The sequence below is a fragment of the Rhinolophus sinicus genome, linkage group LG15, assembly GCF_036562045.2.
Source record: "Rhinolophus sinicus isolate RSC01 linkage group LG15, ASM3656204v1, whole genome shotgun sequence".
Classification (NCBI taxonomy): domain Eukaryota; kingdom Metazoa; phylum Chordata; class Mammalia; order Chiroptera; family Rhinolophidae; genus Rhinolophus; species Rhinolophus sinicus.
Window position 1 is genome coordinate 10948359 of NC_133764.1, and position 24979 is coordinate 10973337.

General features: G+C 51.8%; 3 protein-coding genes across 4 annotated transcripts; all 3 read right to left on the minus strand.

The window, feature by feature from the left end:
- Nucleotides 1-6845: 6845 nt before the first annotated feature.
- TMEM95 (transmembrane protein 95) lies at nucleotides 6846-8999 on the minus strand. 2 transcript variants are annotated; one of them, XM_074320244.1, is made up of 7 exons: nucleotides 8767-8999; nucleotides 8460-8516; nucleotides 8178-8258; nucleotides 8053-8073; nucleotides 7830-7910; nucleotides 7627-7714; nucleotides 6846-7489 (listed from the first exon to the last, which is right to left on the minus strand). In XM_074320244.1, the coding sequence occupies exons 1-7, from the start codon at nucleotides 8933-8935 to the stop codon at nucleotides 7456-7458; spliced, it is 531 nt and encodes a 176-aa protein (XP_074176345.1). In that variant the 5' UTR covers nucleotides 8936-8999; the 3' UTR covers nucleotides 6846-7455. The 2 variants fall into 2 exon arrangements, with proteins under 2 accessions (XP_074176345.1, XP_074176344.1); XM_074320243.1 differs by having other exon boundaries at nucleotides 7830-7934.
- A 216-nt stretch (nucleotides 9000-9215) lies between these two features.
- On the minus strand, nucleotides 9216-12023 carry KCTD11 (potassium channel tetramerization domain containing 11). Its single transcript, XM_019745113.2, has one exon. The coding sequence runs from the start codon at nucleotides 11232-11234 to the stop codon at nucleotides 10536-10538; it is 699 nt and encodes a 232-aa protein (XP_019600672.1). The 5' UTR covers nucleotides 11235-12023; the 3' UTR covers nucleotides 9216-10535.
- A 708-nt stretch (nucleotides 12024-12731) lies between these two features.
- On the minus strand, nucleotides 12732-24490 carry ACAP1 (ArfGAP with coiled-coil, ankyrin repeat and PH domains 1). The gene is made up of 22 exons (XM_019745109.2): nucleotides 24247-24490; nucleotides 23654-23711; nucleotides 19910-20029; nucleotides 19644-19697; nucleotides 19492-19550; nucleotides 19067-19250; nucleotides 18892-18936; nucleotides 18655-18750; nucleotides 18470-18544; nucleotides 18270-18379; nucleotides 17281-17332; nucleotides 17084-17184; nucleotides 16629-16752; nucleotides 16319-16530; nucleotides 15578-15647; nucleotides 15358-15452; nucleotides 15082-15251; nucleotides 14348-14520; nucleotides 13817-13926; nucleotides 13623-13733; nucleotides 13225-13274; nucleotides 12732-12920 (listed from the first exon to the last, which is right to left on the minus strand). The coding sequence occupies exons 1-22, from the start codon at nucleotides 24297-24299 to the stop codon at nucleotides 12820-12822; spliced, it is 2223 nt and encodes a 740-aa protein (XP_019600668.2). The 5' UTR covers nucleotides 24300-24490; the 3' UTR covers nucleotides 12732-12819.
- Nucleotides 24491-24979: the final 489 nt, after the last annotated feature.

Here is a 24979-nt window from a genome sequence, read left to right on the forward strand (position 1 = left end):
TTCTGTCTCCTTCTGTCCTAAGGAAGGATGTGTGAACATAGCCATTGCTGTTCCCAGAGTCCCTTGGAGAGAAAAGCCCACCCCACCTTGGTAAACACATGGGCTCTTCCAGCATTGATGGGAAAATCTTAATAGTTCACAGTTCTACCTGTATGATTTTCTTGGCAGTTCTTTTGCCCTCCAACCAAGACTGTTCATCACACAGTAATTGCTCTCTCTGCATCTGTTGTGCCTGATATACTGTGGGCTCTGCAGGATAGGGGCTGAGTCTGTCTTGTTCATATTACGTTCTTAGTACCTGGGACAGTGTAGGCATATACTATGTGCACTGCATATTTTGAAGTATGCTTAGTCTAATTGTCATTTCTTGATAGGTGATCTGTCTTTGTAGGTGATATGCTTTTAGGATATCCTTTGTGTTTTGTAGTTCTACTACAAAGTATCTAGGTATGGATTCCTTTCTCTTTATTCTGCTCAGTATGTTTTATTTCCTGTATCTATGAGTTTGCATCTTTCATCAGTTTTAGAAAATTTTTAGCCAGTATCTCTTCAAATATTCTTTTTCCTCCATTCTTTGTGTTTTCTTCGTTGGGGACTCTGATTAGAAGTATGCTAGACCTTTTCATTCTGTCCTCCATGTCTTTTAACTTCTCTTCCATATTTTCCATTCTTTGTGTCTCCATGATGCAATCCAGGTAATCTCTTCAGTTCTATCTTCCAGTCCCACAATTCTCTCCTTGGTTGTATGCTTTTTAATCCATACACTGAGGGGTTTGTGTTGTTTTTTTTGTCATTGTTATATTCATATGAACATTTCTTTCTATACTGACAGTGTGTTATTGAGGTCTAACTTACATTCAGTAACATGCAGAGATTTAACTGTACAGCTCAAAGTATTTTAAGAAATGTAGACATCTATTAATGCAGATAATGACCCAGGACATCTGTACAATCCCAAAAAGTTACCTTGTGCCCATTTACAATCTCATTCCCCAGAGGCAACTACTATTCTGATTTCTAAAACCCATAGATCATTTTAACTGCTCTTGACTTTCTTATGCATGGAGTCACACACAGTGTATATTATTTACATTTAGCTTCTTTCACTCCACACATTTTTGAGATTCATCTTGGTGTTGCCCAATTTCTTGATGAAAACCATAATAGCTCTATAAGTTTCTTCAGGGAAGAGCATGTTTAAATCTGATTTTCTTCTAAATGTCTAGTGTCCTCACAGATCTAGGTGCACCAGAGGTCTTGAACACGAGTGTAGAGCACATGGGGAGTGTAACGCATACGGGCAGATGCAGCCAGAGAGGTTGGCAGTAGCCAGACTAGGCATCAATTTATCCTTCCAGCAAGCTTTCACTGTGCCAGGTTCTGAGGACCCTGGTAAACAAGCAGACACTATACTTGCCCTGGTAGAATTCATTCTATAGGACCTTACAGAACCCGGTCAGGAGCTTGAGCCTTACCCAATGGCTCTGGGAACCACTGAAGAGCTTCAAACAGGGGAGTGACAGAACCAGCCTGCTGTAGGAAAAAGTGAGAAAAAAGAAGCAGGGAGCTCATGGAAGAGATTCTTACCATTGGTTCAGGGGAGACGGCCTGGCCCTGCGTAGGCCTTGGCTACGAGATGGAGAGGAGGCTGATGATGGAGCACTATTGATTGGACTCCTGGCCTAGGTCCTCTGTGTTCCAGCAGGAAGCCAGAAGTAGAGGCTCAGCCCCCACCTTTGTCTTTGGCTTGAGAAAAAAAATGGAATCAGAGGCCTCTTTATTCCTCCCCTTCTCCGTATTCATTTCTTACTTTTGGAGTTAAGTTCCTCTCATCCCCTCTTTGCCCATAAGGGAAAGTGGGGTATGGGGGAGCACAGCCTGACCACTCTCAGGGAGCACCTCCTCCTCCAGGCTGAGATGGGGCCTCCTGCTAACACTTAAACCTGGGGGCCAGATCAGGCATTGCCCCCCTATCTGCCTTTCTCCAACCTCTGCCCTGCCCTGCAGGCTCTGCATCCGAGAAGGATGAGCACATTCACACCTCTGGGGCCAAGTCTTTCCCCACATGGCAGAGAACCAGGAGGGTAAGAAGAGCAGGCACCTAGGTGGCCTCCCCCGCCCCTGCCTTGGGTTTGGCTGGGGTGGGGCATCCCTGTGCAGAAACCTCTCTGCTCCTTTTGGTAACCACATTAGTGCCCCTTTAGCATCTCCTTTTCTGCTCTGATCTCTGAGATCTCGGGGCTCTTTTCCTTCTCCCTCACCCATGTCAACCTCTCGACAGAGAAAAGCACTTCAGCGTTCTAGCTCTCTCTCTCTCTCTCTCTCTCTCTCTCTCTCTCTCTCTCTCTCTCTCTCGCCTTTGCATGGCTATTCCCTTCCCTTTGCTTGGAAGAGTCTTCCCACCCTTATCCCAATCTGGTCTTGCTAAGTGCCAGAAGCCTATCCCTAACTGGTCCAGTCTCATCCCCTCCACTTTAAGATACCTGTGCTTTCCCATCATTGCACTCATTGCTCTGGTAGAATTTGCCAGTGACTTGTTTGTCTCCTCTGCTAGACTCCAAGCTCAAGATAGAAAAGGACTTCATTCTGCCTGGGCATTGCTGTTTTCCCCATGCCCAATCTAGTGCCTGGCTCATGTGATAAGTGCTCAGTAACTTTTGTGGAACAAATGGATGAGACAGAGTCATTAACCTAGGTAGGGTGAAGCAAAAGTTTTTTGTTTTTTTAAAGATTTTATTGGGGAAGGGGAACAGGACTTTATTGGGGAACAGTGTGTACTTCCAGGCCTTTTTTTTTCCAAGTCAAGTTGTTGTCCTTTCAATCTTAGTTGTGGAGGGCACAGCTCACCTCCAGGTCCAGTTGCCGTTTTCTAGTTGCAGGGGGCACAGCCCACCATCCCTTGCGGGAGTCGAACCAGCAACCTTGTGGTTGCGAGGACACATTCCAGCCAACTTAGCCATCCGGGGAAGCAAAAGTTTTTTGACATCAAGAGCTCCTTTTCTGGGAGTGATGGGGATAGGAGTTTCCAAACCTAATCCACAAGCATTCTCCTGGTGAACAAATTTCTGCCTCCCTCGTCATTTGGTACTCCCTGACCCCACATGGTGGGCTCTTCCCAGACCCTTGGGTAAGACCCTCCTGTTCCATCACCCCATCTCCATCTCCCAGGACCCTGAGGTCCCATCCTTTCTCAATTTGCATTTGCCTTGCTAGTTTTCAGAGTTATGAGCCCATACCTTGAATGTATCTGTTGGTTTGCTTTTCCAAGTGGAAGCACTCATATCTACCATATTCCTTCAGACTTACAATGGAGGTGAGGGCCTTTGTAGCACGGTAGCTTACACCTCACCTCTGGAGCCTGACTGCTTGAATTTGAATCTCAGCTTTACCACTTACCATCCCGTGAATCTGAGCAAGTTAATTCATGTTTCTGTGCCTCTGTTTCCTCATCTTCAAGGTAAGCCTATTAGGAGTATCTACCTTATGGGGTTATTGGAGAATTAACTGACTATGTGTGTGGTAGCCAGTCTCCAAAATGGCTGCTAATGAACCTCCGCTCCTGATATTCACACTGTTGTATGGTGCCTTCTCACAATGAATAGCACTGATCTGTGTAATCAGTGAGATATTATGAAAAGGATGGTGTGTGACTTCCGAGCTAGGTCATAAAAGACAGTGTGGCTTCTGCCTTCCTCTCTTGGATCACTCACTCCAGGGGAAGCCAGCCACCAGGGCATGAAGAGACTCAAACAGCCCTATGGAGAGACTCCACGTGTTGACGGTCTTTGGTGCCAAGTGCTAGGCTCCTTTTTCTGCCCCACTGTTTCAGTTATCTATTGTTGAGTACCTACTAGCAGAAAGACCCCATTTTATTATGTTCCAGGACTTTGACAATCTGGAATTCCAACAGGACATTATGGGAATGGTTTATCTCTGCTCCACTATGTCTGGGGTCTTAGTTGGAAAAACAAAGTCTGGGGATGACTTGTCAGCTAGGGGCTGTATTGTCACTCCTATGTCTAGCAGTAGATGCTGGATTTTGGCTGAACCCCTCCATGTGTACTCTTCATGTAGGCTGAGCATACTCATAACATGGTAACTAGGTTCCAAAGTGAGCGCCCCAAGAGGCAGAGGGCAGAAGGTGCCAGTTTCTTAAGGCCTGAGACCAGAAAGTGGCCCAGAGTCACTTTTGCCACATTCAATTGGTTAGCCAGTCATGAAGCCCCGGTTCAAGGGAAGGATACATAAATCCTACCTCTGGATAGGAGGCATGTGAAAGAATGTGAGGTCATTATTTAAAACTGTCACACCCACAGTAGCCTCGTCTGTTTGGTGAGGGGCTCAGAAAAAACCAGCCCTACCTTAGCAAGCCACACTTTGGTGGGTTGGCTTTATGTGCACAGAAAAGAAACACCAACTCTACCCGCCTTTTGTGCTATATGCTCAGGAAGAGCTTCTGTGGGGAGGGCACAGCACAAGGGTTCAGACAAGGGGCTCGAGTTGTCAAGACGTTTCCTAGCATCTACCAGGTGCCAGGCACTGGGGAAACAAAGACACAAAACCTTAAGTAGTGGCTTTACAGGGTAGTGCATGGTGTGCAGGGAAGATGTGGAAAGAAACACTACAACCTGACATAACAGGTGCCACATGAGAGATGCCTAGAAAAGGGGTAATGTACCCTGCCTCAGGGGCTCAGAGAAGCCTTCCCAGAAGAGCTGATGTCTGAGCTGAAGGAGAAGGGCATCCCAGGTATAGGAGCAAGCCTGGGCAAAGGCAAGGAGACATGAGAAAACTGTTTGGGCAACTACCAGTGATTCAGTCTGGCTGTGGGGTGGGCAGAGCTGTTATAGTTATAAAGCTCCAGGAACACGTTGGGGCCAGGTTTCAAGAAGCATTACAAAGGTGAGCAGTGGGCAAGTGGCATGAGAGGAAAAGGATGTGCATGACATCTTGGCACTGCCATGAAGCCTGAGAGAGATCAAAAGAGGGGGTGGGGTCGGGAAGGAAGGTGAGTTTGGACATGTGGAGTCTGAGATGCCTGTGAGGCATTCAAGTGGAGATTCCAGTTTGATCTGTGTTTAGACAGGTCTGGCCTGGGGACTAAATAAGACAGGGAGCTTCCTTGAATGTCATGGTCAAGGGCCAAGTCTATACTCTGTAGGCAAGAAGAGCCAGGGAAGGTTTTAACTAAGAGATTATAATGGCTAATATTTAATGAGGGCTCATTACATATTGGGCACAATCCCAAACATTTTATATGAACTTATTTGGACCTCACCGTACTCCCGTAAGCTGAATACCTCTGCATTTCATTGAATTTAAGGTATTATCAATGGTAATATATACCATTATGCCATGACATTTTTTCAATTTAAAATGGATTCTTCAGAGATGCTAAAATGTAAACAGGAAAAATAAGGCCATAGAATCAGTGAAATATAACTTACATGTATATGAAGAAACAGGAACCAAGAAGTTCAAGAGACAGGGCAAGGATTTGAAGCCCAACTCCAAAGCCCACGTTCTCAACCACCTGATTTGATGCTGGACAGGAGATTGTGAGCATGTAGAACTTAAGACCAGTGGCCACTGATGGTGCAATGAAATCTGAAGGGTGTGGGCAGCGTTACATGGCACAACTGGGAGACAAGTCCACACTGAGAGGGTTCTAGAGTGGGCTGGGGCCACAGGGTGGGCGGAGGGGACAGATAGAGTAGCGGTCCTTGAAGAATGGGCAGAACTAGTTGACCCACTGCATGTTGGGTGTGAAAACAAGGGTAACTCCAAAATGTTGAGCCTGGAATGGAGGTACAGCTTAAGAAGGCACAAGACAGCTACTGCAGATCAGAAGAGAGCTGTGGTGCCTGAGCAGTCAAGAGGGTTGGCTTCTCACCCCAGTTTGGGCAGTGACCCCGCTTGGCACCTGGTGGGCAATCACTAAGTATCAAATGAAGAGATGAATGAGTTGTATGCTCTTGGGCAAGTTGTATGATCTTGCTGTATGATCTGTTGGCCTCGTTTTTTGTGTGTAAAATGAAGAGATTGGACTAGAACATGTAAGACAACATGGAAGGTACTCTTCTGGAAAAGATAGGCATTCCTCTCCCCATCCTAGAACCTCATGGGTACCCCCAAAACTGGTTCTAACCCTGGCTGTAAATTAGATTAACCGAGGCCCCATATGAGAACACTAAATTCAGAATCTCTGGAGGTGAGATCCAAACATAGGTAGTTTTTATAGCTTCCCAGGTGATGCCGATGTGCCGCTGATTGAGAACCCTGGCCCTGGAGCTCCTAGGTACCCAGCATGAAAACCACTGGGATAGGTGAGGGCCAGAATCCCTCACAGGCCTAGGCCCTTGCACTGCGACTTGTGGTTGGTGACAAGCCTCTGTTTTCATGTCCCATCTCCCATCCCCCAAACAAAAACTCCTGATAGGCAGGGGACAAAACACCAGGGTTTCTCAACCACAAATTATTGACATTTTGGGCTGGATAATTTCTTGTTGTGAAGGACTCTCTTTTGTGTTTTAAGATATTGACTAGTATCCCTGGTCTCTGCCCACTAGATGCCAGTAGCATAGCCGCCCTGCCCCCCAGCCAATCAAAGCAATCAAAAATGTTTTCAGGGGCTGCCGGTTGGCTCAGTTGGTTAGAGCGCGGTGCTCTTAACAAGGTTTCCAGTTCGATCCCCACATGGGCCACCATAAGCTGCGCCCTCCACAACTAGACTCAAACAACTACTTGACTTGGAGCTGATGGGTCCTGGAAAAACACACTTAAAATAAATAAAATTTTTAAAAAAATGTTTCCAGATGTTGCCAAATGTCTCCTGGGGTGCAAAACGCTCCCAGCTGAGAAACACTGTGCTCCACTGAGTTTCATGTCCTCCCACCCCAGTTGCAGACAGAGGCCAGGCAGGGGTGGAAGCCATTTCACAGCATGTTTAGTTGGGCCTGGCAGGAGGGAAGCCTCTGTGGGAGGCCCAGGCTTCACAATGTTAAATGGAGGGAGAGCATGCCAGCAGACTGACTGATGTGGTCTCACTGGAAGAGGGAGGGCGTTCTCCAGAACACTCATTCCCGGATTCCCAATCATTCATAGGAGAGCCACGAGTAGCTTCTGGGGCAGACAACCCCGCTTTCTGGGAACAGGCAGAAAGGAGCGTGGGAGTGGTAGTGTGTGTGGAGGGGATTCTTTCCTTCTGTAGATATTTTCCTGGCATCGGTGACTGTTCTGTCTGATTGGTTGACGGCTGGAGGGGAGACTCTTTCCAGCTGTGGGTGCCTGGTTCCCTGGAGGCCCTCTGACACTGGGATCATCTAGGTTTCAGAGTCTGGAAGTTTGAACTTTTGGGGCTGGATCTAAGGGGCTGGCTGGTTCCCATCCCCCAAAGGAAGTAGAAGTTGTGGGTATACTCTCTTTACAACTGCGGGCTGGGATCTGTCAGCATCTTCATAAGTCATTTTTTGCTTTGAGGAGGTGGGACCTGAGGGAAGACAGAAGCGGGAGATCTGGGAATGGAAGGGAAGGAGGCTGGGAGAGAAGGAGGAAGGGTGGGTGGTGGAAAGTACTGGGTGGGTCAGAGGCAGTGAGGCTCTCCCCTTCCCTTATCCCCCAACTCACTCCACCACGAGGCTCAGGACACCCAGGAGTAGGACAGATCCAAAGACGGAGAGGAGCAGAATCCTAGCTTCCCAAAGATCGTGACTTCCTGCAGAGAACCCAGGAGGCAGTGAAAGATCCTGGGGCTCACACCTGTTGACGCTGGGGGGAACCTAAGAGCTCAGAGATCTGGGTGAGGTCAGGCAAGTGTGGGGAGTAAGGACCTGGGAAGCAGCGCTTTTGTGGCCAACACAGCACTTCAAAACTCTCGCAGGTGGAACAGTTGTACAGGATGGTGCTGCCCCCTGCAGGAGACAAATGAACGCGAGCTGGTAGGGGAAGGCCCGACTCCACCCTTCCGAAGTATCCCACTTCCTTAGGCTCTCAGGCTCTCCTCAGGTACCCCAAAGTCCCTTGTCCTCGATACCCCTTTCCTTTTCTACTCACGGCAGGTGGGAGCGCAGAGAGCTGAAATGATAGACAAGGAGGGGTGGGGGGTAGATGAGCCACTCAGACACACACCCCTTTGCCTGAGATCCTAGGCACCCCTTGATCCCTCCCTGCATCAGTACCTTCCCTGGTGTACTCAGGGAGCTTGATCTTTTGAAGCCATTGCCAATATGAAGGGAGTGAGGAGAGAGACTTTTTGATCTCTGGGGAGAAAGACAGCAGCCATTTTGCCCAGGGCCTCAATAGTGCTAGTTGACATCCACCCGGTCACCCAACACCTCCCCCATCACACCTCCTGTCTCCACTTGCCCTCCTCCCTTTCTGGCCTCCCCAGTCCTTTCTTCCCATCCCCTTCCTTGGTACTCATCCTGGCCTCTAAGTGGTGCCTTCCCCATTGACCTCACCTATGACCCTCAGAACTCTGTGAGTTTTCTCTGTGACTTTGTTCATGGACCCTTCATCTGTGGAGATAGGCAAGGACCAGTGAGTGAGCAAGGACCAGTGAGTGATTGATTCCCTTATCAGCCCAGAAGATTTTGGGATCTTTCCTGACTTTCCCAGGATCCAAAAAAGCTCTCCCAGAGAGAGAGGCCAGTATGTCATGGAAGGGCTATGGACAGCTGAGGGGCACAGCTGGGAAGCCACATGTTGCCCTTCTTCGGGCATGGGGGTGACTATGGGCTGGGCCTGTCCTTGGATGTCTGGACTTACCTAAGGCAAAGGCTGAGAAGTTCCAGGAGGCCTCACAGTCCTTCCACTGGGCCTCCATCTGGCTGCAGAGTTGAGCCAGGCGGCCTGACAAGTCTCGGGCTGGGAGACGGCAGAAGACACAGGCCTGAGCAGCTGCCAGGAAAACCCCACCTAGTGTCAGCAACCACATGAGGCCCACTGGGGGTTGCTGGAGGGGAGCTGGCCCCACCTAAGCTAGGAAGGACTCAGAATGCTCTGTGATCCTGGTTCTAGCCCTTTGCCTGGAAGTTCTAGTGTCCCAGAACAGATGGAGGTTCTAGAGCATTCCAGAACAGTGCCACTGCTCCATCCCCGGTGGGGGTAAACCTGGGGCCCAAGAAACTGGGGACCAGAAGAAGACATCTCTAATAGGAGATGGGCAGAGAAAGCTGGGCTTCTGACCCAACCTGTCCCTCAGCAGCCATTACAAGTTTGTGGTTCCAAAAACAATTTTATTTTTCTTCTTGTAAGTGATAAATAATAAGTAACTCCGCCAGTGAACTTGTTCAGGAGTATCCCATCCCCAGGGATTCAGAAATCCCATCCCGTCCCACATCCTCCCTGACTCTCACAAACTCTTCCATTCATCTCTGCCCTGGGAAGCCTTGGGTCTTCTCCAGCTATCTCCTAGCAACAGACCCATGGCTGCCTTAGCAACCAAGAGTTCTATAAAGGCTCCCACGGCCAGGCTAAGCCTAGTGACTTCTCTTACCTCTCACCAGGAAGATCCTAGTGACTCAAACCCCCACAGGCCCATATGTGGTGATGTGAACGTGCATTCATGCGTATACACACACACAGACACACACACCTTGTGATTAACTACTAATTATCAGTCTACTCACATCCACACCACAGACACATCTGGTGCCCAAACAGTTGCTGGGCAACCCCAAACAGGCCTGGACATGCAGAAATCACAGAAAGACCAGCACGCAGACACGGTCTCCAACAACACAGATGGGAGCCAGGATGTCAGAAACCCCCGCATCAGTCAGACACACACGGAATGCACGTACACATGAAGGAAGTAAGGCCAGGACCCAAGGAGATGCCACCCTCTTCCCTATGGCCAGCCCCACCATTAATATGGGATCCTTTAAAACAGTTGGATCTCCAGAGGGATGCTCCACCCCATAGTTAATGGGAATTCTCCTAGCTACCTTATGGCAGCCTAGGGTGGGGTGTAGCCTTTCTGTCTCCCTCCGTAGTTGGCTTGAGACACAGCAAAGACTCTCCTTTCCCATGTTCCAGAGTGTTCTAGCCTGTCATTGGTCAGGCCAGGCCACCCAGCTCCAGGAGGAGAAGTCACAGTCCAGGAGACCACATTAGAGCAAAGTCCCACTTCCTCCCAGACCTCAGTATCCCTGCAGGGTTCTGCTAGCTAGGCTTAGCCTGGGCAGAGAAGTGTCCCCACTTTTCCAGACCCTTGAATACTGAACTTCAACAAAGGAAACACTGGAGGTCCCCAGCCTCAGGAAAGAACAAGCCAGGGGAACCTTCCCCACCCCTCCCAAGATTACTAGCACCAATCCAGAGCCTCTGTACCACTTGCGAGCCCTTAGTGGGCTTGAGTTTGGGGAGTCCTGCCCACTTCTAGGCTCCAGTCAGGTGCAGTGGGACCCCTGACTCTCACAGCTCCCATAGCAGAGCTATGAAGAGGCTTCAGGGGAGTCTTCATCTCCTTTGCTGTCCCCTTCTTCCACCCACCTCCCAGTCAAACGGGGGACAGCATTCCCAGTTTGCAGTTCTCAGTGCCGGACAAAGCGCAGCGATCTGGAGTTGAACAGGTCTTCAGGGTCAGGAAAGACAGAGTCTAGACGGAAGCCATGCTCCAGAGCCACCCGCAGCACCTCCTCCAGGAAGCCTGCTGTGCCCACCACTTCGCGTCGTTCTCCTGGCTCCCCAGTCCACAATGGCTGCAGCCCCAGTCTCCTGTACTCCACTTCAGGGAGTTCTGTGGGGCGGGGGGCCCACTCCAGACGAAAGTGTGGGCCTCCCTCAGCTCTCTCCTCATTGGCCACACCAAATCGGGCTCTCATGGCATCCAGACACTCTGGGTCAGTGCAGAAGAGGTTGGCTCGGAAGGTGTCCACCTGGACAGAGCTCAGCTCATAGTGGTGTGGGCCCTGGCGAGCAGAGAAGTGCACCAGGCGGGGGCTGGCATCTACATCTGCATGGAGCAGGGCAGCTGTGGGTGCAGGGGCACTCCGAGAGGCCTCCAGTTCCCGCAGGGCATCTAGGAGGGGCCGGATCTGGTAGAAGTCGGCCTCTGCCCTAAGAAGTGCTGTCTCCCCATACCCAAGGGGAAGGTCCAGGCGGCCCAGCCGCAAGAAATTGAGAATGTGCCGGAAAGCCTTGCCATCTCTGTCGATGAAGTAGTGGCCGCCTCCCTGGGGGTTGAGGTTGGGGGACATAGGGGTGCCAGCCCTAAACATGGCACCCAGCATGGAGTCTGGGAAGCGAGTCAGGGTTTCCACAGTTGTGGAATATAGTGTGCCCCCCACATTCAGGGTCACAGGGCCCCCAAAGGAGGGGGGCGAAGAGGGCACAGGAGGAGGGGAAATTTTGGGGCGTACTAGAGACACCAAAAGAGAAGAAAGGGCAGAACTTCCTGGGTGTGTGCAGAATTGAATTGTAAAATTCAGATTCTAAGCCGGAGGCACCGATTGGAGTACAAGGTAGCAAGCCTTGGGGCTCACCAGCTACCTTGGTGGTGGGGGATGGTTTCTGACACAGAGACGCCTGACAGGTTGGGAGAACGGATGAAAAGAGCACAGGGAAGACCAAGAGGGAAGGGAGTTTTAGGTCCAGACGCATCCGATTCTGGGTGATCAACGATTCCTTTCTGCGGTCTCCAGACAGTGGGTTTCCGGAATCCAACCAGCAGGTGACGGTGGCGAGCACAAGGCCGATTCTTTGAAGGGTCCAGCTTCCGAGTTCTTGGTCAGATCGCTGTCGCCGTGGGCGAGTCCACCCAGGATTTCGGGAGCCAGTCAGAGGCCTGGCCTTGGCCTGACTCCGGCGCAGGTCCCAGGAGACGGAGGTTGGGCTGCCTGGAGCTGATGGTGGAGGTGCCTTTGTATCGGTTAGGGAGCGAGGATGCACGCTCAGTCCAAGCTGCCAGGGTCCGAGGACTCTTGAGGGAAGCGGCCGGGAGTCTAGGAACCAGGGAGCCGCCGCCTTACGGGGGTGTCGCAGCAGCAGCTGAAGTCCTCTCCGCTCCCAGGAAGTGGCCTAAGGGCAGTGGCCGGGGACCCTTTAAGAGACAGCCCCACCCCCTTGGCCCGCCCCCCGCCCCCGCGGGGCTCGCGCGGCTCGGGTGGAGGTGGGAGCCGAGAGAGGCGAACTGGAGACACTGGGCGGACGGGCTGGACGGGCGGACGCAAGTGGGGGTGGGGTCGCGAGGGTGACTCAGGCGCGTCGCTCCGGATGTGGCCGCGACCGCCCGGGCCTGCGGCCCCAGGTGTGCGCGACCTTACGTCTGCAACTTGGAGGAGGAAGGGTCCCCAATCTCGCCACTCTGAGGAAACCGAGGCACAACCGTCCAGGGCTTGGGGACCGTCTCTTTCCTCCTCGTCGCTCCCGTAGGAAATTCCCGAGGGGGCGAGTGCTGAGCTGCCACATTCCGTGGATGCCTCCGGGCCGGGGTGGCCGAGCCAGCCTCTCCATCCCGGCCCGATGCCAGCTTCCCCTAAGGGAAGGCTGGCCCCAGCCCACGCGAGCGCCTTCTCCGCGGCCTGGTCTGGCCACGTCGCCTGAGCCCAAGAGCCCCGCCCCATGGCCGCCCGGTGCTAGGACTGAAGCTGCAGCTTCCACTTCTCTCTCTGGGAGTCACCTCTTGCGTGACTCGAGCTCGAAAACTCCCATCCACTCCGTACCCCGGGAGCCGCAGCGCCCAACACCTTGCAGGCCTGGATGTGACACCCAATAAAGGAACTATGAAGGGAAGAGCAAAGCACAAAGGCTTTAATGGCGACGGGGCCGACAGTGGGGAAGGAAGGGCAGGGGTCGCGGGCCCGCGAAGGCCTGGAATCAAAGCGTGTGGAGGTCCTGACTACGCCGGCTCAGCTTCTCCGGGTCGTCCGATGCCATAAGGGAGAAGTCACGAAAGATGTCGAGATACGTCTCGTCTCCTGAGGAGAGGGAGGAAGGGCTGGGAGCTCGACGGCTGGGCCCTAGCACAGGGGACTATGCTGGGGGGGGGGGGGGCGGCCTGGTTAAGGGCCGGTCTGGTAAGATCGTGGGTGGAAGAAACACCTGCGCCATCAGGGCACATCCCTTGCCTTGGCGCGTCGAATGCACCCAATACATATTTATTTAATAAATACTAGAGTTAATCAATGAAGCTGGACACGAGCGGAAACGTCACCTGGGGCCAGATGCCCAGAGATATAATGTTAGGCCTGGTGGTGGGGTGGAGTGGGTTGGATACTTTACCTGCCTGGCCCTGGGCTGCTTCAGCCTCTCTCATCTTTGCCAATCGTAGCCTAAAGGGGATGGAATTAATGAGAATCTTGTCACTCTCCCCCACCCTAGCTTCCCACCCTTTGAGTTGTTTATTCATGTTTGAGTTGTTTATTCATGTTTCCCCGAGGTCTAGTACTTAAAAGATGCCTGACAACAATGTTGATGAATGATACCTCTCAGGATGAGCTCACCATCCTCGGACCGTGCCCGCACCCTTCCTACTCTATGCCCAATCAACTCTTGGAGCAACCTGTCTGGTCCAGGAACTGACCCCACCTCTCCCCAGGCCTAGCACATTCGGCTCTCGGCGTTAGCCCCGCCCACGTGGATAGTGCAAGCGTTAGTCCCGCCCCTTCAGGCATCCTTACAGGGTGACGATGTCAGCGTTGGCTGTTTCCATAGCTATGGTCAGAGGGTCCCTGTCTTCAGAGTCCCGAGCTCCCAAGTCGGCTCCCCGTTTCAGGAACAGGCAGGCCAGCCTGTAGAGGATAGACAGGTTCAGCCAGCAGCTCACCCTGTCTGGTACCTTCCTCTCCAAGGCCATTATCGCTGCCCCGCCTACCCAGTGTAACCAAGAATGGTTGCGTGGTGGAGTGGGCCCCGGCCGTGGCTGTCTGCTTGGTTCACGTTTGCCCCATTCTGGAGGAGAAACTCACAGGCCAGAAGAGAATTCTGCATTGAGAAGTGGAGAATGGGGAGAGAGAGTGGCATCTTTAGAGGCAGATTTAAAAATATTTCAGAGTGGGGTCAGTTCAGTAGGTGGGGTATGGGATCAGGAGTGCAGGGGTACAGCTAAGTATCAGGCTCTGCTCTAGCTCTTTGCATGTATCCATACATTATATCCACAGTACAACCTAATGAGAGGTGGGATCCCTATTTTACAGCTGAGGAAACTGAGGCACAGAGGGGTTCATAACACTAAGTGATGAGAGTCTGGATTCAAAGCCAGGTTGTCTGCCTCCAAATGACACACTCTTAGTAACCAGTTTCTCTTGGTTATCACTCCCTATAGAGTGGGGGGAGGGGTAAGAAAGGAGCAAGGAAGGAGAGAAGGAGCCTTAGGGTGGGGTAGGGAGATTGGCAAGACCCTCACAGCAGCTGTGGCCTGGATCAGTGGTGTGGCATTGTCTTGACCCACATTGACCCAGTTGACATCAGCTCCATGGGCAAGGGCATCAGCCATGGTGGGGAGGGATGGAGGATGCCCCGCAGCCCGAAACAGCAGAGCCCCAGGATGCAGGCTGCCCAGGTCATCAGACGGTGGCTCTGTTAGGGGGAATCAGCTTTGAGTCTGGGAAGGAAACCCTCAGCAAAGTCCCCTGATGCGGTAATTGGATAGGTCACTTCCCAATTACGGGGAGGTCTTCAAGATTCTGGGGACTGGTGGGAAGTGGAGGTTGTGTGAGTGTGTATGTGTGCAGGGCCCCTAGGGTGTGGGGGTGAGAAAGCATCATTCACCTCTTCCTGTCCAACCACCCTGACTAGCTGGGATGTTGCAGGTGAAGGTCCACCTCAGCTCTCGGCTTCCTCTGTTCCCGCCAAACTCACACCCTCCTTTACAGGCCTTTGGAGACCCTAGTTCATTCTCACTCCTGACTTTTCTTATGCTGTTGACACCCTTACATAGCCCTCCCTGCCTACTCCCAGCCCCACGCTCCTTCCCATTCTTCACTCTCACCCCCAGAACTCTTGCCTTCTAAAACCAACGCGAGTGTGGTCTGACCCCGCCAATGGGGAGGCCTGGGTCTCATACTCTGAACCTCCCCAGCAGGTTTGATGTGCTGAGCACATAGCAGATGCTCAATGAATGCCCAAGAAACCCTATACCTGGCTTGGATCTGAAGTTCCCTGGCTGGGGCTTAATGAAAGGCTTTGGGGGCACAGGAGGCTGCCCCCTTGGGGGCCCCCGGCCGCCTCTTTGCCTTCGAATCTCAGGAAGCTTGGTCAGGAACTTCTTCTCCACATATTTGGCATGAATCCAGGCCTCCTTCTCCTGCCTAGAGAGGTGGGGGGGAAGAAGGGGACAGTCCTCCCTCCTTCCATTCCAGACCCTCCTCCCTCCCTGCGAGGAGGGCAGCCCCAGCCCCTGCCCCCCAGCCTCACCGGGAGCAGCTGGGTCCTGGCTTCTTCACGGCCATGGCCTCCACACGGGCCTCATAGATCTGGTTGATGACTACATTTCCCAGCTCACACATAAGCTTCCGGGAACCGAGGCAGCAGACAGTCAGGAAGGGTAGGGATGAGTGTCTGAGCCCTTAGGGCTTTGCAATCCTGTTCTCACCCCACTCCATCCCCCACACTCTTCACGACACCCCCAAGTCACCTTTACTAGTTCTGGCTCCCACGAGTCAAGTGTCAGAGACCGGACTTTGGAGAAATGAACTCCAAGGCTCCTGGAGGGCCAGAGTAGAAGTCAGGCCCTATGTGAGGCAGTAGCTGGGGGAGCTGCTGCTGCTCCTGAAAAGACTTGGAGACAAGGTCCTGTGTAGGGGGCCACACAAAGGTGCTGGGCCAGGGGGCAGCTGGGGCCATGTAGCCTTGACCTATATCTGGAAGGATCCTGCCGGTTTACCGTCCCCTTTTCCCTTCTTCTCCTACATTTCACTTTAAGGGCCTCCTCCTCTCCAGCCACCTCCCTTCTGTCTTGGCACTTTGGCCTGGACAACTCTTTTGGGCCATTGCCCTTCCCTTCTCCCACCGGAATGACTCGGGGTGAGGGCTGTATAAACTTGCTAAAGCCTCACAACTTCTTCTCTCTCTGCTCTTTGTTGGCTTCCCCACCCCCAGAAGCCCTGACCCCAAACCTCCTCCAGGCAGGCCAATAAACTCCTCTGGGTGTTCCCCAACCCTGACTAGACCAAGATCCTGAGAGGCTGGGTGCACCAGGGTCCACCTTGTGCCCTACATACTCGGCCCAGGCCTGTGCCCGGTGACAGCCAGAATCTAAGAGGAAGCCCGGGCAGGGGGGGAAGGGAGGAGCCTACGTGATTGGCTCTATCTTGGTCCCCCCCCAACACTACAACCAGAAGGAATGGGGCCCGTGCTTGCAGCCTTGGGGAATGACCTGTGGATGCCGGAACATTGAATGCAGAGGGTGACACCAAGGTTGATGCTGGCCCATTCAGGGGCTGGTTCCCGGCAGTCGCAACACTGGGCATTGCCATCCACACTCTGTACCTGGGCTGCCACATGCCCCACTCCACCAGGCTCTCTTCCCCTGGTCATCCCACCAGAGCCCAGGGTGGCAGCGGAGCCCATGGCCAGGTGTCCTGAGCTCTGGAGGAGACAGGGGAAGAAAGAGTAGCCAGAGGGTCTAAGGGACCGGATGCCCCATCTCCCTGGGCAACCTGAGCCTGACCCCTATGTTCAGGTACCTGGCCTGGACCCCGAGAGTTGTCATCAAGGCGAGCCTGGCTGAAGGCTGTGGCGATGCTGCTCTGCACAGCACTGACCCACAGCTGCAAGAGGCGCTCTGAGTCCGCCTGCAGGAGGCAGGACCTGGGAAGGAGAGGGGATGGGGGCAGGGAGAGGTCTGAGATCTGGGGAGCATGTGGCAGGATGGGCAGGCTGTCATGCAGCTAGTATTCAACTGGTACCAGTCATGTGGAAATACTTCTGCACCATTTGGTAATATCTTTTTAAATATCCCTCATCACCCTATACCCTCCCCCAGGCTGCCCCACAATCCAGCCACCAAAGAGTTAACACCTGGGGCTGCATGGAGGGCCTCCAAGTCCCTGCTCCAGTGATGCCTTTGTGACTGGCCCTACCTTTCCAGTTGGTAAAGATTTAGAAATATTAGAGCATCACCCCTGGGGACTGCACTCACTTGCTGGGGGATACCACCTCAAAGCAGAACCGCCTTTCCGAGTCGGGGCAGAGCTTCACTGTACAGAGGCGAAGGTCATCTACCACCACAGTCACAGGATCCTGGAAGGGGAAGGTGATAAGGGGGCAGGTGTCCAGCCAACTGCGGCAAAAGCCAAATCTCCCTGGGCCTGGTCCTCTAGGACCCAGGCTACTCACCTTGTACTTCTTCTGATAAACCAGTTGGTTGCTCTGAATAGTGAACCAGCGTCTGGAGGAAGTGGAAGTAGAGTTATGGACATGGGCAGCATGGGGATGAGGCTGGGGCAGGGACAGCAGATCCTTTGCCCCATAAGGATCTTGCTGAGAGGAGAGACCTGGGCTGACTGTCCCATGAGATGTCCCAGAGGAGGGGGACAGTTGTGCAGACCAGGATACCTAAGGGGTGCTATTCACATCTTGGACAACCCAGATTTGATATATTTATGAAGATAACTTTCCAGCAGATGACAATAAAATGCTTCTTCTAGGAAAAGAAATCTGTTGCTAAAATGTTTTTGACAGGTGGCAGTATCTTGGGGAAGGGGGGTCTGTTTTCTAATTTGCACAAAGATCCCATATGGATTGGCAGTGGCCCTAGAAGGGAAAGGAATTGAGTCAGAGCACACCATCACCCTGCTCTGAACCCTGCAATGGCTCCCCATTTCCCTCAGAGTTGAGCCCACGTCCCTACAGAAGCCGACAAGGCTCTACCTGATTCACACCATTAGCTCCAACTTCATCTCCTACCATTTCCTCCTCCCTCCCTCTGTCCGCACCCAAGGCCTCCTCTCTGTTTTTCTGAACAGTTCAGCAGGTTTCTCTGGGCCTTGATGCTAGCTCCTCACTCTGCCTAGAACATTCTTCCCCCCAGATGTCCTTTAAGTCCATGAGGCCTACCCTGACCATCCCACTTAAAATCGCAACCCCCTCATCCCTTGCTTTATTATTTTTCTCCTTTGGTGCTCTTCCCTTCTAATATAACGTATACTAACATAACATTTACTTAACTATTACATTATTGTCTGTCTTTGCTGATAGAATGTAAATTCTCTGAAGGCAGAGGGTTCTGTCTGTTTTTCCTTGCTGTGCTTAAATACTATAACCCCTCAACCACTCAAAACATGCCTAATCGGATGGGTCTGGCTGATTGGGGTGTCCTCTCTCACCTGCTCCAGGTCTTAAATGCATTGCTGGCCCGTTTGAAGAGATGTCCTTCCATGACCAGGCCACCTGTTCCCTCCTTTAGGCTTGGTTCTGGCTCCTCCCCACCCAGCTCCTGAGGGCACAAAAGGTCAAAAGGCAACTTTGTGGGCAAAGACCAAGGCCCCAGGCCCATCTGCCTCCCATGCGAGGTCTTAGCCCTCACCTTTTGCTTCAGCAGCACATGTCTCTGCTCCATGTCCCTCTTCTCTCGAGCTGAATTCAAGACAAGCTGGTGCAACTGGGCATAAAAGGGGCATCTTTGATGGCCCTGGCCTCCCCCAACTTGGCCAGGGAAGTCATCTCAGAGCCCGTTACCCTCTATCACCTGCCTGCTCCGTGGGGACCTACCTGGGCGCCCAGCTCCTTGCGATATTGGGCCAGCCGACTCAGCTCCTCGTGGCCCTGCTGGAAATGCATAGCCTGGGCCTCCACCAAACGCAGCACCTGAGGCCACGGTGAGCAGGGGGAATAGCTGAGGAAGGAGCCCTCACTCTTTCCCTCTTCCCTTCTGCTCTCCATCAACAGGCTCCTCCCCTTGCCCTTGCCCTTGCCCTTGCCCTTGCCCTTGCCACAACTGCAACTCACAAACTCCATGATGTCAAACTTCCTCTTGTCCTCGATCACATTGATCTGAGGGCCCAAAAATAATACCCCAGGTCACTCTTGGAACCATAGTGTCCCTCCCCATTGCACACCAGGGACTCTCCAGCCTTGAGATGACTGAGGCCCTGGTACTCCAGGGGGACAGGTTGGCAGGCACCTGCAGGGCATAATCTAGTGCCCGTCCCCGGTAACCAGCTCGAGCAGTCTTCAAAGCAGCTCCTGCTTCTTCTGCCTCTTGGACCCGACGTCTGGGCACCTCTGCGTTGTGAGTAAGAGCAGCCTCCAGGCTTTCAGCGCCCCGCCAGAAATCCCGGCGAGCCTCTCGGAAACCCCGGAGACCTCTAGGGCGGGGGGATAACAAAGAATCACAGATACACCTACCTGCCCCCAGCAGAGAAGTCCCAAGAGCAGGCCCACTCACAGCCTTTCAGTTAGCCTCTGTACAGTCAGAACTCCAAGGGAGTCCTTGGGATGGGGGACAGTAGTCAGGCCACCAGAAACCCCTAGTCTCACAGCTTTATCCAGGGAGGTCCCTGCGCTACTGGGAAGAGGGCTGGCGGACTGGTTTCCCTCCCAACTCACTCTTTGACCAGGGTTTGGATTTGCTGCTGCAGTGTGTGCTGGGTGGCATCTAGAAGCTCCTGAGGGGAAGCAGAAATTGGCAGGTCGGGGTCAGGACCACAGACAACCTCGCTCCTGCCCCCCCACCAGACCTACCTCCTACCCCCACTCACCGAGTGGCTATCCAGCTTGTGTCTCAGGCTCTCAGTGAATTTGTCCAGACACTCCTAGACAAGAGAAGAGGCAGAGAAAGAGTACCAGGCATGGGGCAGCAAGGCCTTCCCATGTCTAGAACCAGCCTGCCAGGGCTGTCTCGGATGGCAGCCCCAGCCCTCCTCTGGCCTGCAACCTGCACACCCCAGACCAACCGTCCCCAGCTTCCACAGGATCTCTCCTTATCCCAGACCCCATCCCACTCTGGTTCGGGCCCTCCACATACCGCCATCATGGGCTCTGGTGGACCCAGGTGGGCCAGATCACAAATGCCAACAATGAAGGCCCGGCTGGCAGCAAGGTAATGGCGCCCACTTTCCAGGAGGCCATTACCCAGCTTGAGGAGCTAGGAAGCAACAGGGCAATAGAGAATCATGACATGTGCCTCCATAGTCGATGGTACCCCAACTCCTGTCCAACTTCCTGTCCCCTTCCTCTGGGCTCTGGCCCTTCTTCCCAACCTTGCCTACACTTCTCTGCAGCCCAGTTTAGCTCTCACAGTTTCTAAAATAGACCTGGTATTCTCCCATCTCTGTTGCTTTACTCCCACTGCTCTGTGCCTGGAACAAAATTTCTCCCAGCCTGTCACCAAAGCCAGGGTCAGCTTCACCTCCAAAACATCTCTCTGTCCACTCCCACATGTCTCTCCCTGCTCTGCCCCAACTACTTGGAATCAGAGCTCCCCAAAAACTCCATCCTCATGCACTGTCTGGCTCACAGGATGTATGCTCTACCTGGTTGGTGTTAAATTCTACAGTATTTATTGTCTGGACTTGACTCATTCTGTGCTTATTGAACATTTCCATCATTAGGTCACAGGCTCAGGGAGAAGATAGCATGTTCATAAAGCCCATTCAGTCTGGTCCCAATTGACAAAAAAGGTGGCTTGATAAACAAGGGGACAAGTGACTGGCCTGAGGAGGGTCTCTCTGGGAGAGCCAAGTGTCTGAGTCAGAAACCAAAGTGAGGTCTCCGGACCCCTGGCCCTTGTTACCTACAGGAACTGCTTTGCCCCTGAGGTGATGCCACTTGGCTCTGGCCTAAGTCACCATATCTGGGATGGAGCAAGTGTCTGTGAAGTCTGTCAGCTTAGCCCAGTGAACTTTTGTTGAGCTGAAAAACACTTTTTAGAGCAGCCAGATGGCTCAGCTGATTAGAGCGCGAACTCTGAACAACAGGGTTGCCTGTTTGATTCCCACATGGGCCAGTGAACTGCGCCCTCCGAAATGAGACTAAAGATAATGAGCTGCCAGAGGGGTGGCTGGATGGCTCAGGTGGTTAGAACACGAGCTCTCAACAACAAAGTTGCCTATTCAATTCCCACATGGGATGGTGGGCTGCACCCCCTGCAACTAAGATTAAAAACGGCGACTGGACTTGAAACTGAGCTGCGCTAGATTGAAGGACAATGATTTGGAGCTGATGGGCCCTGGAAAAATACACTGTTCCCCAATAGTCCCCAATAAAAAAAGAAAAAAATAAAGAAAAACACTTTTTAGGGCTAGTGAAGTCTTCAGGGAAATGTAGCTTGCCTTGAGGTGGCTAGTAGGATCAGTAATGGTCAGAAAACTGGCCACAATCAAAGTTATCAGATCTCCCCGTGGGATATCTGTGACAAGTAACCAGATGTTCACAACTGCTTTGTGTGGAGGTAGGGGACTGTGTCCAGTTTTTTTCCTTATCCTTCTCCCTCATATATCCGAACAAGGAACTTTCATTAGACTGAACTAGTGACAAACTGGTACATCCATACAATAAAATGGTACTCAGCAATGCAAAGGAATGAACTATTCATACATAAACTATTGATAGTGAACGACTGATACTATTGATATGTAACAACTTGAATAAACTTCAAGGACGTTATTCTGAGTGGGGGGAACAAAAGCCAATCTTAAAAGATCACATATTGTATGATGCCACTTATATAACATTCTAGAAATGACAAAAGTCTATAGAGATGAAGAACAATCTCTTCTGGTTATCATGGATTAGAGAAGGGGGCAGGGAAGGTGTCATTACAAAAGGTAGTACAAAAGAGTTCCTTTGCGATGATAGGAGTTTTGTATCTTGAGTATGATGATGCTAGTTATAAGAATCTATACACATGATAAAGTGCCACTGAATTATACAAAAAGATATTTTTTTCCCTTTCTTCCACCTTCCACCCCCCACTCTGGTTCAAGCCCTTGTTTCTCAATCTAGTTGTGTAGGACACAGCTCCCTGGCCCATGCTGGTATTATGAGCCTTGCTCTCCCTCCGGCTGAGGCAGTCGGTCATCAGTCAGCTGCTCACAGCTGCCAGCCACACATGCTGGCCACTGGCCACTCCTGGCAGCACAGGTTAGCCCACAGCAGCCCACGGTAGCACACGATAGCACACAGCAGCCTGCAGCAGCTCACACTGACCTCGGGCTGTTCACAGCAGCCCAGGTCCAGGGAGAGCTGTTGTTCACAATCTTAGCTGTAGAGGGCGCAGCTCACTGGCCCATGTGGGAATCGAACCAGGACCTCAGCGTTAGGAGCATGGTGCTCCAACTACCTGAGCCACCAGGCCGGCCCAAAGTTTTTTTTTTTTGGTTGTTTGTCCAGACACTCCTAGTGTTTGTTTTAAAGAGTATATGCAAAATAGGTAAAATCCATGTAATACCTGTAGACAGTAAATTGCATTGTGCCAATATCAATTTCCTGGTTTTGGTGGTTATGTAAGATGCCACCATTGGGGACAGCTGGGTGATGGGTACGTGGGACATCCTATACTATTTTTGCAACTTCTTGTGAGTCTATAATTAACTCAAAATGAAAAATTTAATAAAAAAATATATGTATATATTAGTTGGTTATCTACTAACTTTCTGGCCACAGTATAGACACTGACGATTGATAAAAAAAAGAAAACATAAAAGTCTCTCATGACATTTACATTTCTAGAGAGGAAAAGTAGACAAGAAAAAATATCAGCAAGCATGACAGACACACACCAAGGTGACCCCTGATGATTCCCCTCTTGCATAATCCCCACCCCTTGAGTGTGAGTGAGACCATGACTTGCTTCTAACCAGTAGAATATGGCCAGGGTGATGGGATGGCATTTCCATGATTTGGTTATGACACACGGCAAAGCTGATAGATTTGCTCCTGTGATTATATTCTGATATAAATTGACGCCATCTTGCCAGCACACACAAGCAAGACTCTCCTGCTGCTGCTACTAGCCAGCTGCTACTAGGAAGTAAACTGCCTATGGACAGAGCGACATGGCAAGAGACTTGGTGGCCTCAAGGAGATGATGGCCTCAGTCCTGCAACAGCAAGGAAATGAATTCTGCCAATAATCATGTGAGCTTAGAAGGAAACCCTGAGCCTTAGATGAGACTACAGCCTCAACCAATGCCTTGACTGAAACCTGTGAGACCAGCTAAGCTGTCCATAACTCCTGATCCACAGAAACTATGATACAAATGTGTATTAAGTCACTAAATTTGTAATAACTAGTTACATAGCAATAGAAAACTAATACAGCAAGTAAATATATGTCAGATTGAGATAAATGCTGTAGAGAAAAATAAAGGGGATGGGAATGTTTGTGTGTGTGTGCATCTGTGTGTGTACACATGCCTTACAGTCTTGTGTTTAAGTATTTTACTGGTTTATCCTCCACAGTCAGTCTGTGAACTCCCTGGGGACAGAAGCAGTCTTGCTCTCCCCAACAGCCAGGGTTGGGCATAATATAGGGCTGAAGAGCTGGACTTGACTCATTCTGTGCTCATTGAACACAGAGGTAAGTACACAACTGAGTCTTGTTTACCAAGATCCCAAGCTCCCTAAGGGTACAGAACCACCTTTTTGCTTCTCGTAGCCCCCAAATATCTACCTCACATGATAAGTATTCAATAATCCTTAGGACTCCTCCCCTTCTCTAGTTTACTCCCTGGCTCCACCCCACTCATCTTAATCCGATCCTGGGTCACCTTTTCCAGTCGGGTCTCCAATTCTGACACTTCGGCTTCCACCAGCTCGATAGAGGCTCTGGGAAAGGAAAGATGGGGTAAAAGAAACAAAGCTGGGGTCCATCTGGTCTGTTTGCCTTAGCAGGGTTGGGTCTGGGGTTGGGGTTAGGTTGTGGAGGGTCCAGACAGAAAAAGCTGGTGGATTAAGAAGGCCCACACAGCTGCCCTCTCTTGCTCACTCACACCACAGTGTGGGAGCTGCTAGGACCCAGGTCAGAGCAGGAAGGGTAGAAGGAGGGTGGATGTGGCAAGAGCAGGAAGTTGCTAACCGCCCAGAGCAGGTGCTGGGGGAGGGGCAGGGGTCCCAGTGAGAGGGAGGATGCAATGCCAGCTCCAGGGGTGAGAGGCTGGTGGCCCCCTCTGGGTTTGAGAGCAGAGATACTACTTTGGCCCACAAGCTTGATCTTGTCCATTTGAGACCTATTCCATTAGGACATCTGGCCTTAGGAAGGGTGAGTGAGTGTGTGTGTGTATGTGTGTGTGTGTGTGTGTGTTTGTATGTTGGGGGGTGTCGGACCACTCCTCCTCTGCCCCCTAGACTTGTGCTCACTTACCGGAAGCGTGGTGAGTCCTTAAGACACTCCTCGAAATCCAGCTTGACCGTCATCTCAGTGTGACCTCTGCCGGGCCAGTGGGCCCTGAGGCCAGGTGGTTGGGTTGCAGGTGGAGGCACTCCCTGCCCCGGAAGGAGTGTTGATGAAGAAGGAGAGGGTCCTCCTGGGAGGGGGGTGTCGCAATTCTTTCCCCGAGGGGAAGGGGTGTCCTAGGAGCTCTCACCCCACACTTCCAGGCAGCGCTGGGAGGGGCAGAGGCGGGGCCTGGGCAGAGGAGGGGGGCCTGAGATCAGAGAAGCCACAGCCCCGCCCTTAGAGACTATCTGCTGTCACCTTCCTACTGGGGGTTGAGTCTCTCTCTAATTCTTTCTCCTTTAGTGCTTGAGTTTTGGGGCCTGGCAGATATAGGTTTAAATCATGATTCGGTCATCTAGAGGTTAGGTGACCCTGGGCAAGCTCTCTAATTCCTGTTTCCTTCCTTGGAAGATGGGGATGACAACACCTGCCTCCAGGGTTGTTGTAAGAATTAAAGATGGTGCTGATAAATTTATGGTTGACTGAATCACACCAATCATTATCATCCTGCTGCAGCTGGGCCTTCTTGGACTCCAAGGATCTTCTTGAGTCCAGTCCCCCAGACTATTCCAAACTTTCTTCTCTGCTCTGGCTTCTTGTGGTTTCCTGTATGTGAACTTCCCTCCCTCCTCCCCTCTCCTCAGTGACTGAGCAGGCC